Source organism: Chiroxiphia lanceolata, chromosome 12 (assembly GCF_009829145.1).
Source record: "Chiroxiphia lanceolata isolate bChiLan1 chromosome 12, bChiLan1.pri, whole genome shotgun sequence".
Classification (NCBI taxonomy): domain Eukaryota; kingdom Metazoa; phylum Chordata; class Aves; order Passeriformes; family Pipridae; genus Chiroxiphia; species Chiroxiphia lanceolata.
This window is the reverse complement of record NC_045648.1, coordinates 14,818,339-14,837,208: the sequence shown is the minus strand read 5'-3', so window position 1 is coordinate 14,837,208 and position 18,870 is coordinate 14,818,339. Positions and strand designations below refer to the sequence as shown.

Genomic DNA, 18,870 nt, shown 5'->3' with positions numbered 1-18,870 from the left:
ACCCAAACTACAACTAGACAAGCATGCAAATGTCAGATTTGAATTCACCAGTAAACTTTTAGACCAAACAGTTTCAGAGAAAATTATCACTACTTGTACTGTTAAACACAGCCAGAAAATCTGCTTTTCTTATCATCTCACAAAAGCCAACCAACTATAGTTGGTGGTAGGGATGATGTTATTATTTATGAAGTATTTGCAAATATGACCTTCTGTTATGTAAACAGGAGACTGGTAATTTTCCTGGCAAGTTTTGGAAAAGTATGTAAAAACTTAGACATTTTGCTGGGATGATTATGTCATTTACCTTGCCTTATCTCTGTGACTGGACAGGGTGCTAAATAACCTCACCTAGACTCTCTTTTCCATGAAAGGTTGGAGCAGTTGAGCTTTCAAGGTCCCTTCCAACTTGGGCTATTCTGTGATGCTATGATTCTATGATCATCTCTCCTTCCCCATATAAAAAAAAATGTAAAAAAAAGTGTGTCTACCTGTTATAGAGAAGAATATCAGGCTTCCAAATCAGTCCATCCGGGAAACGGACGTTCTTCACTCCCGGGTACTCAGACACATTCCACTGTAGATAATGATCTGTCCAGTACTAAGCCAGATACAAAAAAGTGGGTTAAGTCATCTCATCCACTGGTTCACTGTAGTTCTCTAGGGACTGGATAGACTAAAACAATAGGTGTTCTCTTGGTTCTGTTTAGCTTCAGGCAGTGAAATGTTTTCAAAGGGTGAATTAGGCCATGAACAGCTCAATGGAACACGTAAAAACCTCATTTTCAATTCCCACTGCAGAGCACAAAACAGCCTATACAAGATTTGGGGTGCTTGTGTTTTACTGTTCATGCTGTCTCAGGTGCCAGTTTGGGATTGAATTTTCTAATTCACACAGTAACTACTTCTCATTTTTTTTCATAAATTTTACACGCACTTTTACATTTTTACTTATTTCAGAGAACAGTAAAATGACATACATTTACCTTAAGCATGCTTTGAATCTGTCTAGTACACCATTAATAGACAGTTCATAAGCAAACACTTTTTTTTTTATGTGTGCACAGGCCAAGAGCAGTGGCTACATTTTTTGCAGTAACCAAATGGTCTGCTCATTGCAGTCTTAACACGTTCCATATCCAGTATGTGCTAAGGTGAATAAATCAAAAGAAATGGAGAATGTATAAAATAATCAAGAATTTCCTTGGGGGGAAAAAACCAATCTCAGAAAGGATAAGGATGCTATGGGATAAAAGAGAAGGAAAATAAATGATAGCTTTTTGAGTATGAATTGTTGTCTGTTTTCCTGGTAAGAAATCATAGCAACTATAGTCATTGTAGCTCAAAGCCAAAAACATATTATATTTGACAGTTTTAATCTTACTGTACAACAGGCCTGTAAAAAAAACACGAGTTGAATGCTTCTTCCATGTCAGATTTTCTGTGTGAATAAATGGAATAGCCATGCTACCCTTTATAGGGTCACCAGTGATACACATATATATCACTCATTTGTTTCCTAAGGCCTAGCACAGTGCAAGACAGGTGCCCTATATAAAATGTTACAATAAAAGAAAAAATAATACACTTAAACTGATTGAGCTGGTTAAAGAAACTGAAAGGTGTAAAGTTTTTGCAGAAGCAGTGAGGTTGCCTGGAGTAATAAAAACCTTCTGTAAACCTTTACTTCACCCAAACAGTGTCAGGGATTTAACTAATGGCAAATTCTCATCTTGGCTGCTATAGGTGGAGAAAGCTCCCCATATCACCCTGTCTCTGTAGAGCACAAAGTCATGGTAGAAATGGAGTCAGAAAGTTAAGAAGCACCTTGTTATGTCTAAGGGATAATTTAACCTTTCAGAGAAAAGAATTTCAAAATGCCCTCACAAAATTCTTGAATAGCCTATTATTTGTTCCATTTATTAACAAGTGAGTGAAAATTAACTCCTGTCCAGCAATGCCATAAGTTAATGTGGACAAAGTTCTCAGCTGTGGCATCCAGTAGTAGCAATAGATAGGGGTAAGTAGTAAGAGAGCATATCAAATTCTGTGACAATTTATGGCAACTAAGAATTGGAACAAAATGTAAAATAAAGCTACTGTTCAAAAAATGACCACCCTATGTGGGCAAAACAAGCTGGGAAACCAGGAAAAATTATACTATTCCCAGCTGGACATTAAGAAACTGATGTTCCAGTTCCTCTGGCAGTTTCTCAAGGAGACAGTCAACAGAGCAAGTGGGATGGCAGGGACACTCCTTAGGACAGTGGCAGCAGCTCTCAGGGATGATGAACCTCTTTGGAACCATTTTTCCCCGTATCAGAAGAGTCAGCTGACAATTTTCAAAGTGCTGGCCAGAACAGCTACTGCAGATGAAATGCATTTCTTGCGTGTTCTCTGCCATGATCAGGTGATTTACCACAACATAATGGCTTTGTTGAAGTGAGTGAAAGGCACTTGCACCTGCAGTTGCTCAGCCTGGGACTCTCAGGTCACCATTACTCTATGACAAGGAAGACTTTAGTGTGACTAAATCAACTACAATGAGTTCATAACTTATTTAGATGTAGTGACTCAAATTCTTTTTCTTTAAAGTTCTTAGAAACACCTGAAACATCTAGACCTAAAGCTCAGCCTTAGAGTTTGCCATTCAGTTTAGCTTTGTCCACTGTGCAGCAAGATACAGAACAAAAGCCTGAGAGTTTTCTAAAATTCAAACCTCTTACCAGATTAAACTCAAATATCAAGGGGGAAAAAACTTGTTTCAGAACTTACCATTTGTAGCCAGATATTTGTTGTTAATACTTGATTCTTTTCATCCTGGGTGGAAGAAGAAGGAGAAGAAGAAGAAAAATAAAACCAACCACAGCTTAGTACCATACAGATAAAACAATACCAGTAAATATATTTGGCTATTACAAAATAGCCAGTTGAGCTAAGGTACCTTTCAAAGCAAAGAGAATCACTGCCTCTCACTTAATGCAACAGAAGTTTTCACAGCCAATGATGTTTTAATGTTATTTCACAGGTAATGATGTTTTAATGTTATTTCATATTAGCACTGTCAGTCAAACTGTTTCCTGAGGGTGTCCTTCTGCCAGACTCTTCCCTGGGGCTCCCTCTTCCATAAGGAATCTCCAGATGCAAGGCAGATCACAGTGGGGGGTGCCTGTTTCACCCCTGTGAGAGGAGCAGCCCTCTCACTAATCAACCTCATACACCAGACATCTGCAGGTAGCAGAAAAAGGAACGAACAAACAAAGTGTGACTAAGCTCAGATGATGTGTTGGGGCCACACTGAGCAGGTTCTTAGCAGGCCAGTAGCACCACTGATCCCAGTGGAACTGTACAAAAAGTGTTGTATCAGCTTTACAGAAAACTCTTGTCAGGGCAGAATATTATTCTTCTGCCTGGAACAGTTCCAATTTGAAGGCCTTTCCCCTTGCCTCTTGTGACTATTTGATGTAAGCTCAGGTGACACAATTGGCATCTTAATACTGAAGGTAATTAAAGAGTTTAATTATTCACTTCTCAGACACAGGAAAACATTGGTGACCTTTTCCTGTGGAGGCACCGTCTCAATATCCACCTGGGTTGTGTGAAGCTGATGGAATATCCTATATACAGTCAGTATTACACATTCTCCAGTCTGAACACACAGTCCCTGTAACACCAGTCAAAGCTCCATTTACACTCTAAGAAAGTGTCTTAGGAAGTTCAGTCACATGTGCAGCAGGAACTGTCAGAGTTGTTCATATGTCTAGACCTCTGAACTTAAATCTATCACTCTTGAGCTTAAATGTTGTTCCTAAATGCCCAAAGATGGCTAAAAAATATTTAATTGCATTTTGTACCGTAAAAAAAGCTTTTTTTTTAAATACAATTTACTAGCAGTCAATATGTTTTACTCTTTCGCTGTTGCTTTTGTAAATTTATAACTGAAGAGAGATCCTGAGAGGCCTTTAATTGAAGCCATTTTAGATCAGCACAATAGTAGAAAGTTACACAGCATGTAAAATCAAGTACTCTGCAAGGGATAATGGCATTTTTAAAGAAAAGGAAGCCTTTTGAGGAACAGCATCAGTAAATGTATGGCAGTGTTGCTAGGTTGTGTATAATCACAACTAAATATACAATATACAAACAAATGGAAATATTTTAGATAAAGAGCAGTAATGTGCATGAATAAAGTCTGCCCTCAAATGCACACTCTTATCTTGCTTTAAAATGAAAAGTAAAATAAAAAACATAAATAAGTACAGACCATAGCTAGTGGTTTAGCACCTTTCCTCTATATTTTCTGCTTCATCACCTCCACAAACCTCAAGTGAACATCTCATTTAAATGGCATCCTAGGGATACAGGTCTAACAATTTAGTTTCAGAAATCCATTATTAAACTGCATTGAATTTTCATGCTGAAGGCATTGCTGAAGATGTCAGGCAAAGCAGTAATTAATTTGCAATAGTAGCTGTTATTCTCTACCATATAAACATTCATTTGGAGCCTCTCTCAGCAACAACCTGCTTATGGCAAAACTAGTTTGCATGGGGTTTTTGATTCATGACTATAGAGCAATCCTTAAGAGATCATTCATATCACCGTGAATTAAAGTCTATTGAGAAGTGTTGCATATTAAGGACATGTAAAACATGTTTCTATTCATCATAGCCAATTTTAATCAGAGGTAAATACCACCAATGGTTACTTAACATCCAAAGTTTGACAGCATTTTCTCAAAGCTCTGTGTGCTGTCCCAGATGAACCTGACAAGTTCCTATAATGCAATATCTCAGGTATTGCATCTGAGCAAAGCCAAGAGCAGCACTGCTGGGTGGCTTCTCTGCTCAGCAGACAGCAGTTGTGTTGCTTTGCATAACTGGCTACTCAGGAGTGCAGAGCGATTCAGAACCCATTATGTTGTGGGAAGCTTGTTTCAGGGTTATTAGCTGATGGCACATCCTCCTGCATGGTTAAACTCTGAGTTAAACTCACATTTTATTCCCAGTGTGAACTCTTTCTACACACGAATGGCCCCAGCTTTAAATTAGTGATGTTTCAGAAAGTCTCTTTTCAGTAGCAGGACAAAATTGTACTAAAGCAGGAGTGTTTCTGATGCTTCAAGTACTGATAGGCCATGGGGAGATCTGTCAGCCCTGAGCCCACAGCACAGCACAGGGGCTATTTTAGGAGTACCAGGATGGAGCTCCACTATCAGCCAGTGCACATCACAGAACCAGAGCCATCACTGAGCAGTCAAACCAGCACAGCTGAGGGCGACAGCAGACTTTTAAACCAGCTGTGCTGCTGGCAGAATGATTCAGCTGCCACTGCCAGGCAGCTGGACACCGGCAGAGTTATCTCGGGTTTGCCTGCAGGAGACCCTGCAGACACCTTCTGAAAGCCAGGAGTTACTCTGAAGTGTGATCTTTCCCTCAAACCTACCCAGGAGAAGCCATCCTGAGAGCACTGACTCAAACAGAACTTGTGTAGTGAACACGAGCCCTAAGTAAGGAATATTAACTGTTGGCTTTCAAAAGGATGTCAGCACATGTAGTATCCACACTAGAAAAGTTATGCAGCAAAAAGCAAGGGGAGAAAGAAGTAAAATAAGCCTGCATGCCAACAGACTGGCAGGCAGTGATGTGCTTCCCAGAAAACTTGCATGAGGTGACTGAAGTCTATTAGCTGTAATTCTTGTACTTCAAATCCAGATTCTTTATTTTAACACGGCTGAATCTCACCTAAATTGCAGAAAAAGTAACAGCTCTTTGAACTCGGCTTCAATTACTTCGAACCTTAATAAAAGGCTTTGTAAAAACATTTTAAGATATCACCTGTTACAGCATAATGCTGAGTTCCTGAAGCTCATAATTGCAGTCTGAAGTTAAAAATAGCCTGGCAGCCAGTGAGAGACATGTAAGACACTCCCATTACAGATTTTCACTTTTATTTGCTTGAATGTCATCCTATTGAAAGCAGCAGGTTAGTCAGTTCATTAGCTCTTATTGTCTCAGCACTTGCTCATTAAACATTCCCAGCATCATTTGGTTCACAAAGCCAAATTACCTGTGCCTAATGACATTTTCTCCCCCATCATTTAAAACCCTGTTACGTTTAGTTTCTGCTTCACGTAGCTTGGGGTTTTCTTCCTGTTCATTTTTAGGGTCATTTACTGAGCTCACTAAACTGTATCAAGCAAAAAAGCCTGAATTTTTATAGGATTAGTGCTGAGAGGATGGGCAGGAGGGTGGATTAAGCACTCATAAAATGGCCAGGTGACAAAAGATTGATGCTGTGTCCACACTTCAGGCAGCCATAATGGCAAGATGAATGTGAGATCCTCAAACCTTATGGAGAGCAGAGAAAGGGCTGGACTTGTGCATTCCTGCCCAAGTGCACACCAGCACCCTGTGGCCAACCTCCAGGAGGCCAGAGCAGCCTGTGGTCCAGCTTCACCCACCTGCATCCTGTCTGAAAGCCCCACAGTGGCCTCCTAATCTTCATAACACTAAGGCTACACGGGGTCTATCGCACTTCTCCCCTCCTCACGTGCCAAGGTCAAAGCTAAACCTTTCTGTTAAAGGTGGCTCAAGGCTTCTTAGTACTGCAGGCAACATTGAATTTTGCTGTCTTGGGGTGAGGATAAAAATCAGTTACTTAAAAAAAACCAGCCTGGAGCTTCTGCAAGGACACTGACATGAAGATGCAGCTGCTTGCTGAGGACCACTCTGGTCATCCATAGGTGGGAGCTGTAGCAGCAGCAAGTCTTGATTTTGAGGAACGCAGTAGAGGGTTCAGAGTCAGGCTGCCCCACCGTGGGTTTGCAGTCATTACTCCCAAAGCCTAAGCATCACCTACATTGCTAAAAGGCAAGATAAATTAAAATACAAATTCGAATGGAGTCAAGTATTTTGGGGGAGGCTGCGCAGAAAAGCTACACCACTGGTTGTCAATGTGAAACAGGTTTCTCAAGCAACGTCAGGATGAATTGTACAGGATTAGTGAAATGAAAGAAATTTGAACTCCTGATATCTCTTCCCCACCTGACTTCCCTTTCACCATGAAAGGAATAGGTTACTGCAATTTCCTCTCACTTCTGCGGTAGTCAGCAAGAGACCTTTTATCACAGGAAAATGGTTTTGACTCAGCTTACAGCACACATTTCCAATTATGCAGAAAATGCTGTTTAAACAGGCATTACCAGTGTATAAATAATATTAATAATATTCCGTGATCCAGCATGTGAGATTCAACAGCAGGAACAGACCATGGAATGTTTCTGACTTCTTGAAAATAGGTGCAAAAACCAGAAAATGATTCAATAAAATGTCAGAAGTGGAAAATAAAATTTTTCACTGTTTCACTGCATTTTTGAGACCACTTCAAACTTGAGCACACATTTCTATTTGGTGATCTAAATTTTGCCATATTGGTGACATTTTTGTATGAAAGGAGAGCTCTGGCATCTATGACTTAATCTTGTAGTGGTACAGCCCACTACTGGGAAACAACACTCCTTCAAAATTACAGCAGCTGTTGCAATCTGTTGTTCAAAGGGAGTTTAAGATGACATGCCACTTCACTGCCCAACCAATGGTGCACCAATCCTGCATGACCTGGCCTTGATTTAGACCAGCTTTACATCAGCTGCTAATTTGCCCTGATTCTGTTGGTGCTGAGCAGCTCCTGAAAGTTGCTCTTCGTTATTTTATACTCAGCTACGATCCAGTGATGTCAGTGAAAGCTGAAGGTGTGTAGGACATCACTTTCTTTTCCACATTCCTCTTCAAAGCCAAATTCAGCCTCGAGGCACCTTCACAGCTTGGATGATACCTGCCTGACTCTTCCCACCTGCTAACTCAGACTCTGGCTCCTTCAGATCTTTAGGGATGAGGCATTGCAGCTGTGCTCGGGATTTAGTTAAATATCTCCTGTAGCATTAAGCTGAGTTTTGCAGTTAAATCTCTAAAATCCAGCCGGAAAACGTCCTCCTTACTTTGTGTGCTTCTTAATCTTTAATTTCTTCTAGCTTTTTTTTTTTTTAATCAAAGAATTAAACTCTAAAGGCCAACCAAAACGTGAGTAGTTAATTAAAGTGAAATTTGAAAACTTCTTTTCTGTTGAGCTCTTAGGTTTATTAGATTTGTGATGGATGGCATGGGAATGGCTCTTGATACTCTGCATGCTTGAAGGTCCCTGAATTAGAGAATTGCTCAGATTGCTACCTTTATCCACTTTAATTTTTTAAGAAAGCTGACTTTGGACTGTAAATTCAATGAGGAGCAAGGCAGTAAATGGCTATTCTGGGACTAACTGAGACATTTAGACTTATAGGTGGGAAACAAAGTTTCCCTGTAGGAACATCCCCTCCTCACTCTCCCCCAGTCCCTGCTTTCATTTGTGATGCAGTGAGTAAAGTTAAAGTCCTCTAAATCTTTAGCATTTTCCTGGTTTGGGCTGGTTTCACTTATTCAGTTGTTCTTATTTCAACCCACAAGGTTTACCTTTTCTTTCCAGTTCTCCTCTCCACCAGGGGAAGAGTAGCTGAAGAGTATTTGTGAAAGAGTTGAAGCCAAAGTGTTAGGGTTAAGGACTGTTGGATGTGTTGGCTCAATTTTATAAAAAAATTTAAAATACTTGTAGGAGAGGGTCATTGTTAATCCAGTGAAGTTTCCTCCAGGGCAGGATTAAGATCTGACTCTGAACTCTCATTCTATTTATTTATTATTTTGTTTTAGAGCCATGTCTTACATTCAGTAGCTCCTCTGCCTGGCCATATTTACTAGAACTACCTCTTGTATAAATTAAGGAGTGGGCTACACTTACTAGAAATAATGCTGGATCAACCAAACATTCCAGCTCAAGTAACCTCCCCTTAGCAGAGTGCTCTTCTTGCTGTCACTTCAATTCTATGCAGCTTCTCACCTTCAAAATATGACCTATCTTCATAAATGTTTCCTTAATCAGCATGTTAATATTTAAAGTTCATTCTATGGAAGCTTTATTTCAAAGCAATATCTACTTAAACCATTTCCCTTTCAAATGCACCCATCCAGGCTGGCCTACATATACACATGTAATGCCATTTTGTTTGTTACTTTATGGCATATGATTCTTAGTGCTTGTTGAACAGTTTCCTGTCTTGACAGTTTGCAAACATGTCCCTTCCATCAGGAACATGTGAAATTTTTCAGACTTTGGGTTTTTTTAAATTAAATTATTATAAATGTGAATATACGAGTAGAAAATCAACAAATGGTTTGGGCGTTTTTTTGGTAAAATTACTTTGTAAATCTTTCTTCTAACCTACAAGCACATTGTTTTCAGCAAATTAAACTAAACTGGCTATAGTTCTGGTCTGCTTTTAACACTTGAGCCAGCACATATATAATACAAGGTATGCTGTGAGTTTACATAGCTACAATTCAGACTTAGTGACCGTAGAGTTGGACCTATGTGCAAGTCTAAAAAAAATGTGGATTTTCAGGAATGTGTTGTGCCTGGGTATTGAGGCCTGGAGTTCCTCTGTCCCATGCACTGTTCAGTTCCACAAAAAGGAGAGAAACAAGAGTAAAGTAAACCTGAGTACAACAGACAATTACGCTTCTGCTTATAGCTAAAGTTCTGTGAAAGTTGAAAGTTCTGTGAAAGTTGAAAGTTCTGTGAAAGTTGAAAGTTCTGTGAAAGTTGAAAGTTCTGTGAAAGTTGAAAGTTCTGTGAAAGTTGAAAGTTCTGTGAAAGTTGAAAGTTCTGTGAAAGTTGAAAGGTTTCTAGAGCTAAAATGCCAAAATGCTACTAGAGCATCCTGTGCTGCTGGGATAGGAGTAGATGCTCATTTTGAATATCTCAGGTTTTTTCTTAAAATAAAAATTAGAAAATTATAATTTGAATTTTACCTGAGTTAAGGTTGGGTTTGGAGTATGAGATGAGGAGTCTGATTGTTTTGCTTGACTTAATTCAGGTGAAATTCTGAGGGAGGTTGTTTATTTTGCCTTTTATTTTGTTCTCACTTGTGCCATGTGTGCTCTATTTTGTAAGTCTGAAAAAGGGCAGCAGTTTCTCCACACTAACTAATCTTACATACCCTTACAAGAAGCATTTGCTTTCTCCTCAGTTACTTTATCTTGCTTTAAAAGAAAGGCAGAGTTTGCTCAAAACATACCCAGGTCTCCCCAGACAGAGGTAAATCTTATACAGCAGAAAAGCTGTTGCAGAAAGAGCATAAAGAGCCAGCTGAGCTCTGAGCAGAGCTCCTGGGTGAGGAGCCTTAGAATGTGGGAAAGTCTTTGTGTTCCAGACACTCTCTGATAAGTTTGATGACTGTGCTGGCCACTGACTGCACCAGGGCTTTGTCCTGGCAGGGGCTGGAGATGTGTTTTCACCAAGTTTCATAGAAAAGAAGTGGAGATTATAAATATGTGTAAGAGCCACATGAGGTACCATCCCTGTTACCATGGGGACATAATTGTAACAGCAGCCTTTTTTCTTGTTTGTTTTTTTTCCCCCCAGTACATCATTGTTAACAAGAGATCGTATTTAGATATGAAAACATTCATCTTTGCAAAGACAAGCAGGGATGAGGTGTATGAAATGAGCAGAGCAGAGCATAACCAATAACATACTTCAGCACATCTTGTGTGAAAAAATATTTGTTGAAGAGCAAGATGGGGAGGTTGCATTTTTCAAGTTACCTCGTGAATTCCCACGATTCGCTGTAGGTTTAACTCAGTTCAATTGTTAAATATAGTATAAAGCTTCAAGTGCAGTTACACTTATCACAAGCATGCAAAGTAATTACTGTGTTCAGCTGCTTTATTTACAAATAATTCTTCACTCCCTTGTATTCTACAGGGACTGAACCCTGAATTAGTGTTAAATACTGGCTCTAGGTGCTGATTAGCATTGCCAGTCTGACACAGACAGGCGTCCCAGCTCTGAACACGTGCTGGGATCTGGGAACTACCAACCATTCCACAGGCTAAGAGTGAATGATAGAGCACCCACAGCCCCACTGTGGGATTCCCACCAGAGGGAATCAAAGCCTTTGAACTTGATTTATTTTCCTAGAGGTAGCTGAGAAACACAGAAGTTGAAAGAAGAGGTTGTTACACTCAAATGTAGCAGTAATGCCAGGGCAGCACGATATCAAAGGATGTGACTAGTTTTATTCTTGCTAATCAACTTTAATTTGACTTTTTATTAAGCCTTTCTTCTCAGAAGGTTTAAAAGTCATATGATAATCCTGTTACAGCATATATGTTTAGCAAACTGAAGTGGAAGGAAAGTGGGGACTTCTTCAAGGAAAGAAGAGAAAGTTATGGGAGGGCAAGGAGCTGAACAAAGCTGTCTCTTCCTCTCCCTGTGTGTGATCAGAGCACTCTGCTGCTGGCATTCATCTATCCTATTTTTATGAATAACAGCAACAAATTTCCACAGCTGACCACGCTGTTCATCAGCTCACACACTGAAACCTTTGGGGAACACCAAAGCTGCAGAGATAGAGGCACCTTACTGGGACACAACCACAGGGAATAGTTAAAGGCACTGTCAGAGGACAAAGAGCCATTGTTCACTCCAGAGAGTTCCCTCTAACCATACTATATCCTATCTCCATGTGTAGGCAAATTAAGCAAGAAGTTGCTCCAAAATTAACATGATATCAAGAATGATGGATTATGTTACATATCTTGAGGTCTCTGCTCACTGTAGGATACAGCACAGACATCACCATGGCAATTAAAAAATTGCCTGGAAAAGGATAGAGAACACTGCTTATCCTGCTGAAGGTCTCTGCAACTCTTGACAGAAGTATTGATAAGACACTTCAATAATTCAAGAAGAGAAGATGAATCAGCATTATGGAAATTCCAGTCCTCTTATACAGGGTCTTAATTTTCCATTTCCCCTAAAAATCTATACAGTCCCCTCTTCTCTTTAATGCCTGTGAAGAGTCATTTACAGGTACTGACAAATGAAGCATAGCTGGAGGAACACATTGATGAAAACCAACTGTGTATCTGTTTCTTCACAACTGCAAGAAGCGTCATGACTGAAATGTCAGAACACCTACACAGTCCTTCAGGCTGCTGTTTTCTGCAACACAAAAGAGCAAACTCTCTCTGAAAAGAACATTTCTGTCTGGTGGGGACAGAGATGGAGTGAGCACTCCAAAATCCATTAAAATACTCATTCAAATTGCTTGAGCTCAGCCAGACTCACCCGTGCTCATTACTTTTTCTGACTTCATCCTTGCATCTAGTACTTTGGTGAGGGTGGGTAAAAGGCCTCCTTCATTCCTCTCCAACACCAAACTGACATAACTGTGTAGTTACTGAGAGTAATTAAGGGGATGTCAAGCCCAGAAATATGCTCACACTCGGGACTGAGCACAGAAAAACAAGCCAACAAAAGTTCTAAGTGCTGTATAATTAAATATGTGCGTGGGCCCACCAGCTCTGCACATGGTGATTGCTCCTCTTCCCCTCAGGCTCCTCCATTATGAGGACCTTGTAAGTAATGCAGAGCCAGGATTATAAACCATGCAAATGTGGCTTCTCAGCACTACCAGATGATACTGGAGAGATAAACTGGATGAATATCACATTCTTATCTTGCTGCCAATGAGCAGCAGTGTGGCTTCATGCCACGCTCTTAGTGCTTCCCAGTTAGCTGTTGTTGAAGCCAGGGCTACCAGCCTTTCCTTTTGGCAAAGTAAATCCCAATTTCAGAAAACAGGCGTGAAAATGCAAGCATAACCGAAGGGTAACTCTGAATAGATATTTACTTCAGGCTGCTTCTGGTTATTTTTGGAGAATAATTCTTTTAATTTTGAATAAATTAAAAATAAATTGGTTAACACACTTAAAATAAATTATTCAAGTAATTAAAATTCTAAGTGAGCTTTGAAAGATTTCTTTTTCTATGTAAGCTCATGTACAAATGGGCTCCCTGCTGCCAACCCATTGTGAGATCTTTTTTTTTCTTTCTTTTCTTTTTTTGTATCTCAGAGATATATTTAGATTGGGAACAGTTGGTTTGTTTAGTGGTCTATTCAGGCAAATATGGTGAAGAGTTCAGGAGAAACTGAAGAATTCACATCTGTATCATCCAAATTTGAAGTAATTAACATTTGAATGTTTTTATGTTAATATGCTGTTCATAGATAGAGAATTGTTTGCTTCCAATCCACTGACAATACTTTGTTCAACTGCTGTCAGCAGTTTTGTAAATTATTCTTTTTGGTAAATTTTTTTTGCAAATTTTTGTAAATCACTGCAAACTTTTGACAGTGTGTGCTGTTCTGAGAGAAAAGTGGGCAGTGCATCCACATGGCTCTGAGCTCAGAGCCCTGGATAGGAACAGAGAGCAGAAACAGAAACACCACCTTGCTTTAGTGGCTCTTCCTGCCTCCCCTTGCCACCACCCCTGCCCCTGCTGCAGCACATCTGCCAGCCTGCAGCCCCACACAGACCCCAGGGCAGGAGCAGGGCAGAGCCTGTGATGGTGAGCTGGAGGTTGCTTTTCCCATCCCACAGCATCTCTAGAAGCCTTCCCTGAAAAGAAATGGGTTCAGCAGGGGCAGCCACCTGCTTTTGAACTCCCTTCTCGTGCACACGGACACTGCAGTCAGAGGCAAAGCAAACAAACAGAACCAAGTCAAGTCCCAGGTGTCCCTGCACAGAACAGGCTTTGCCAAGGAGCACCAGGTTTATGGAGCATGTAATTGGTCTGTGTGAGCACAAAAACCCGCAGACAGCAGGGACCAGGCTGCACACACAGAGCTCCTCGGGGCTGGCACTGGACCTGCAGGTCCCCCAGGAGCCTGAGGACAGGGAAATAATGTACCAGGAAAAGAGGTCTGGAAATGCTGATGGAATACTTCATGGAGCAAGATGCTCAGCCAATGCAGTGTAGCTTCACTGTCAGAGGACAATAACATTTATGAAGAAAAATATGGGGCTTTCAAACATCTCATACAAATTGCCACAAGCTGATCCATATTGGTCAAAACAAAGGATATGAATTTGTATATTAAGTAGTGACATCATGTATTGTCTTGGACTTCAATATGACAGACTTTTTAAAAGAAAGGAGCAGTTCTGAGTATTACAGGCAATACATTCATTTCAGGCCCAAACTTCTGTGAATTAAAAGCTTTGTGCATTAACTAATCAGACATGACTCACAGAAATTATGTCTATGTGGTAATTTTGTTTTATTAGCTGATTACTGAGGACTACCAATAATTACTAGATGAAGCAACTTTGCAAATTCTGTTGTTCTAGTAAGAAGTCCAGTGTAAAATGTGAAGTATTTGTGGTCCCAGTGCTCTACAACCACCAGTCACAATGGAATCTGTTTCCTAGGACCTTAACCCTGCTTTTCACAGTGAGGTTGAAAGCCTTTCTCATCACAAGTGACATACCAGTAGATGCCTATTGTCCTTTTAAGTTAGTGGGGCATCCATAGCAATGTAGTTAGAAAACTGAGCTTTTATGATTTGTGCTGATTATTTGTATCACAAAGAATGAGAAAAAGGTTTCACAAACTGCTTGGTTTTACTTATATTATAAAAAACCCCAACCAAACAGAAAAACCCCAAATGACTTGTATTACAAAAAAGTTCCAAAGATCTCTCCTGTTGAACCAGAAAGCAGAACAGAAGTTCTGATTTTCACATACAATGAACATCTCTAATGTCCTCCAGCTAACTGTTATCAGGAGGGTTTTTTTATAGCCTTAGTCAGTGCTTTTCTCCTTCCTGCAAACTGCCTTTAATTAGTGTACACTCATTGCTTCCCATTCCATCCTACACATCCTCCTGTGTTTAAAATATCTTTCCAGATCTGACACTGTTTGAGCAGACTAGGTAAAAGAGAGATGCTGAAAGAATAGTCAAAAAGGCCAGAAGATATTTAGAAGCACAGAAAAAATGGACAAACATCACAGAAATAAGGTTGCAGTTTCTCTTAGTATATCAGTATCTCACCACAGTATGGCAGGGAGTGGTGGTGTCTGCTTGTTTAAGTAAATCAATTATCAGAATATTTTAGACTGTTGTTTGAAAAGATCTGTTCTTCATATTTCATGGAAAAGTAGAATACTCTGTTTTCTGCTCTAATCCAGTAACTTTCATGGTATTACTAACTAAAATTATCAGAAAGCATATCCCAGCACCTTTCCAGTTTCCTAAACTCTCAGGAATAAATTGTGGTAGAATGGAAATGGCTACAAGATGAGAGTGTGAACAGTTTCTCCCTTTAGCATGGTGGGAATAGAAACCAAGCAGCAAATTGAGAACAAAATAAAGCTTGGAGAAATGTTTTCTAATGTACACAAATGAATGCTAAAATTACAAGAATAATGCAGATTTGATGAGCTTCTGCCACAGCCATTGTTTGCAAAGAGGCTGCTGAGGTTTGATAAACAGCTTAGGAACTTGGTTAGCACCATTCTCAATGAGCCTCCTGATTTGGTTGTTTTGTTTGTTTTTTCCAGATTTAAATTTCTTTTTTACTTTTTTTTTCTTTTCTTTTCTTTTTTTTGGCGGGGAAGATGTTTGTTTTACAGTCTGTTTCTTTACAGAAGCTGTTCTGCTTCTTTGAAAGACAGCATAATTTTCTTTTCTGAATGTCAGGATACTTCCCATGACTGTCTTGCCCAGTGGGTCTGGGGTATTGGGTTGCCAACAGACCCTTATGCAGAGGCTTTGCTGAGCATTGTATGTAAGCCATTGAAATCAGCTGTAATCTCTTCACTGTGTAAAATGAAACAAGGACAAAAGCCCTTGAATATCTAAAACTAAGTCACACAAGTAACCAAGGGCAATGTAGGATAAGCAAACTTTGACTTAACTTCAGATGAACGTAACAAAAGTTTGCATGCTTTCATTTTTCCTTTGGTCTGCACAAGTGAGTTGAACAGCCTAAAGGAACAGGATTTCTCTTGAGATTCTGCTGCTGCTCACTACATACAAACACCTATTCAGCACTCTTCTTTCCCCTAACTAGAAATTTAAAGAAAAAGAAACAGGAGAAACCGGAAAATAAGCAAAAACTGTTGTGTGGTAAATGATTTAATTAGAAGCAAATGTCTGGAGGAACCATGAAAGCTTCCTGACTAAATGGTGTTATGCAATCTAAGTAAGAACTTCAATATTCATGAAGATAAGTAGCTAAATTCAACTTTCTTAAATAAGTTATTAAATGTTGATTCTTCAGCTAGTAAAAAAAAAGAATTAAGTAATTTCTGATCAGAGTAGACCAAAATGATCACATTCATATCCACCAAAATGTTTGTCTTGCTGAAGAAGTCACAAGGTAATATAATATTAAGCCAGCATTCTCCCAAGTTTTGCAATGTGACTCAAACAGAGAGAGAACTCACTTGGGTTTTTGCCAAATATATAAAATTTTAAGTGAAGAACCACCACGGGTACTTTGTGAGCAGTTTAACCCAATCTAAATCCAAAGCAAGTGCAGGTCATCTAGAAAAATGAACACTCCAAGAGTGGGTACAGGTAACTGCTCAGTCAGAGAGGCACTGGCACGAGCCAGAGGGGTGGGAGCATGAGCCCAGAAGTCAGGGAGATCATCTGAGTGACTCTCAGTAGCTGAGTGCCCCCATCAGCTTTAGGACACCCCCAAAATGGTGCCCCGAGTTCCACATAGAAAGCTGGTAAAAATTCTAGATTCAAACCAGAAAGCCCCAGAAAACAGTAACACTTCAAACAGTTGCAGAGTAAAGTTGCTAAAATTCCTTAGAAAAATCTAAGAGATGTATTAATGAAAATTAATATCAAAAAGCCATTGGTCTGAACCCACTGCAATAATTCTTTATGCTAAAGTTTTATTTAACACTGCTTTTTAAGTGTCAATAGTTATGACATGAATGACTCTGATGTTAAAAAACTCTAGACTATCAAAATATAGTTAGTTTGTAAATGTTTTGGAACAAAGATGATCTTTTCAGCTGTGTTTACATATCATCTAGTACAGGGAGAGTCTGGACTGTGACTATAATTACAGTTGATGGAACTATAAAAATAATACAAATCTCTCTCCTCATACAGAGGCAGTACTGACCTGCCTTTGATTCCAGTTAAGAAAGCTCTTAGGCATCAAATTAAACTCCTTAAATAAAACCAAAGCCTCCAGCAGATGGATTATTTCCAGTGCATCCAAATATTTCTTAAGCTATAATACTCTAAATTTCACATAATTTAGGCTTTGGGAAAAAAAAAAAAAGGCAAAAATTGGGTCAAACCAGTCCTTTAACTCTACTTTTATAAGACAGTCTTAAATTCTGGTTTTGCCCCCTGTATTCTATGAAAGCCTCCCAAACTTATGTCATCTGCAAATTTAATAAACATATTATCTATTCTACCTTCCAGATGAAATGAAAGGAAAACAGTGACTCAGTGCAGTTTCCTGGGGAATCTCAGCACACAACTAAATCTTATGTTTTGAGAGTGGACCACTGACAACTACTCTAAGAACAAGTTCTGCCATGTGAGTTTACCAAGAACTTATTCTTTAGCTTTCTGCTAAGAATGTTATTCAAAAAAGTGTTATTGAAGTCAAAATCTTGCTGAAAATAGTCAAGAAATCTGGAATACTTCACCAAAAGTATCTGTTTGTTGTGTACCCAATTTTATTGAAGAAGGAAAGGTGTATCATTTCTCTAGAAGTGTTTTTTAGTGCTGTTCCCAAGTTGGAAGAAGGGCAGTTATGCTTATTTGTTAGGAAAACAAATCTACCATGCTGATAGTGAATACTGAAACAGGCTGCCCAGGGAGGCTGCGGAAACTCTCGCTGTGGAAGTGGTCAGTACCTGACTGGACACAGTCCTGAGTAACTATTTCAGACATATTTGAAGTAGGGGGGTGGACTAGATGACCTCTGCAGGCCCTTTACAAACTAAAATAAGATTCTTCTACTCGTTTAGATAGCAGTAAAAATTGAATTTGAAGTGTCACTGTATATCTCAATATATTCCTGTTCTTCATGTTTGTGTCTCTAAGCAGTCATTTGCAGTACAAATGTAATTAATTTCTGAGGTTTCATCTTCTGACTTTTGGGGCTGGAATACCCTCAGATATGTTTCTCTTAACTGTATTAACTTACAGTAGATGCAGATATGTCTCTTATAAAAATGTCAGGCTAGGCACAAAATTCATACCCTCATGATCACTGCATTTGTTTTTCTCTGCCATTTGCTATTCTGTGTGAGGTGTAGCACAGTAGGAACAACACTGCTCTGTCTATTCCCAACATTCCCTCTAAACCAATGGGCAAGGGCTGATTATGCTCCTCTGATGCTGTTATTGGGATGGATGTTACAGGAGCAAATAAGAGTATTAGAAGGTATTTACCTGAATATAGTGTTTAAACATCTGGTGGCTGTAATTTCTTTCAGTGTGGAAATTACATAATATCAGTGTATTTCAAGAATCTGTCTCTCAAAAATGAGTATGCTGGAAGTTTTTCCTAAACATGAGTTAGGTTGATACTCCAGGCCAGCACTGAAATACCAGACAGGCAGAGGCCAAAGAACAGCTTTTTGTGCAGGTTGAGGGGTTTCCATGAGGTGAGATGTAGAGGAAAATAAATAGCTTCTCCACATCCTATTCCTTATTTTTATTGACATTCTACTGAAGGTATGACCTTGAGCAGCCATGACCACCCATTAACCCTCTTCCTCTCCTTCCACTGTCTGCCTCAGTATTGGTCTCTTAAGATTTTCCTTCCACACTTATTCTTCAATTTGGTTTAGTCTTCTTAAGTCAGACGTTTCCGAATATTTTCTCATTCAGATCCTGAGAGATGTTTATTATCAGGCTATCAGTTCAATATACATTCAATATTC

At 39.4% G+C, this 18,870-nt stretch overlaps 2 protein-coding genes across 4 annotated transcripts in view; one reads left to right on the top strand and one right to left on the bottom strand.

The window, feature by feature from the left end:
- The window catches only part of MYO1E (myosin IE), a 242,838-nt gene that overhangs the window by 97,983 nt on the left and 125,985 nt on the right, over positions 1-18,870 (top strand). For all 3 annotated transcript variants that reach the window (XM_032700486.1, XM_032700487.1, XM_032700488.1), the window contains exon 4: positions 17,396-17,513. The gene's annotated coding sequence lies outside the window, so the exon portion shown is untranslated. The remainder of the gene's footprint in view (positions 1-17,395; positions 17,514-18,870) is intronic.
- The window catches only part of CHRNA7 (cholinergic receptor nicotinic alpha 7 subunit), a 40,421-nt gene that overhangs the window by 15,164 nt on the left and 6,387 nt on the right, over positions 1-18,870 (bottom strand). Inside the window, exons 3-4 of the mRNA XM_032700492.1 lie at positions 2,776-2,820; positions 492-601 (exon numbers count right to left, since the gene is read on the bottom strand). Of these exons, the coding sequence (XP_032556383.1) occupies positions 492-601; positions 2,776-2,820 (155 nt within the window). The remainder of the gene's footprint in view (positions 1-491; positions 602-2,775; positions 2,821-18,870) is intronic.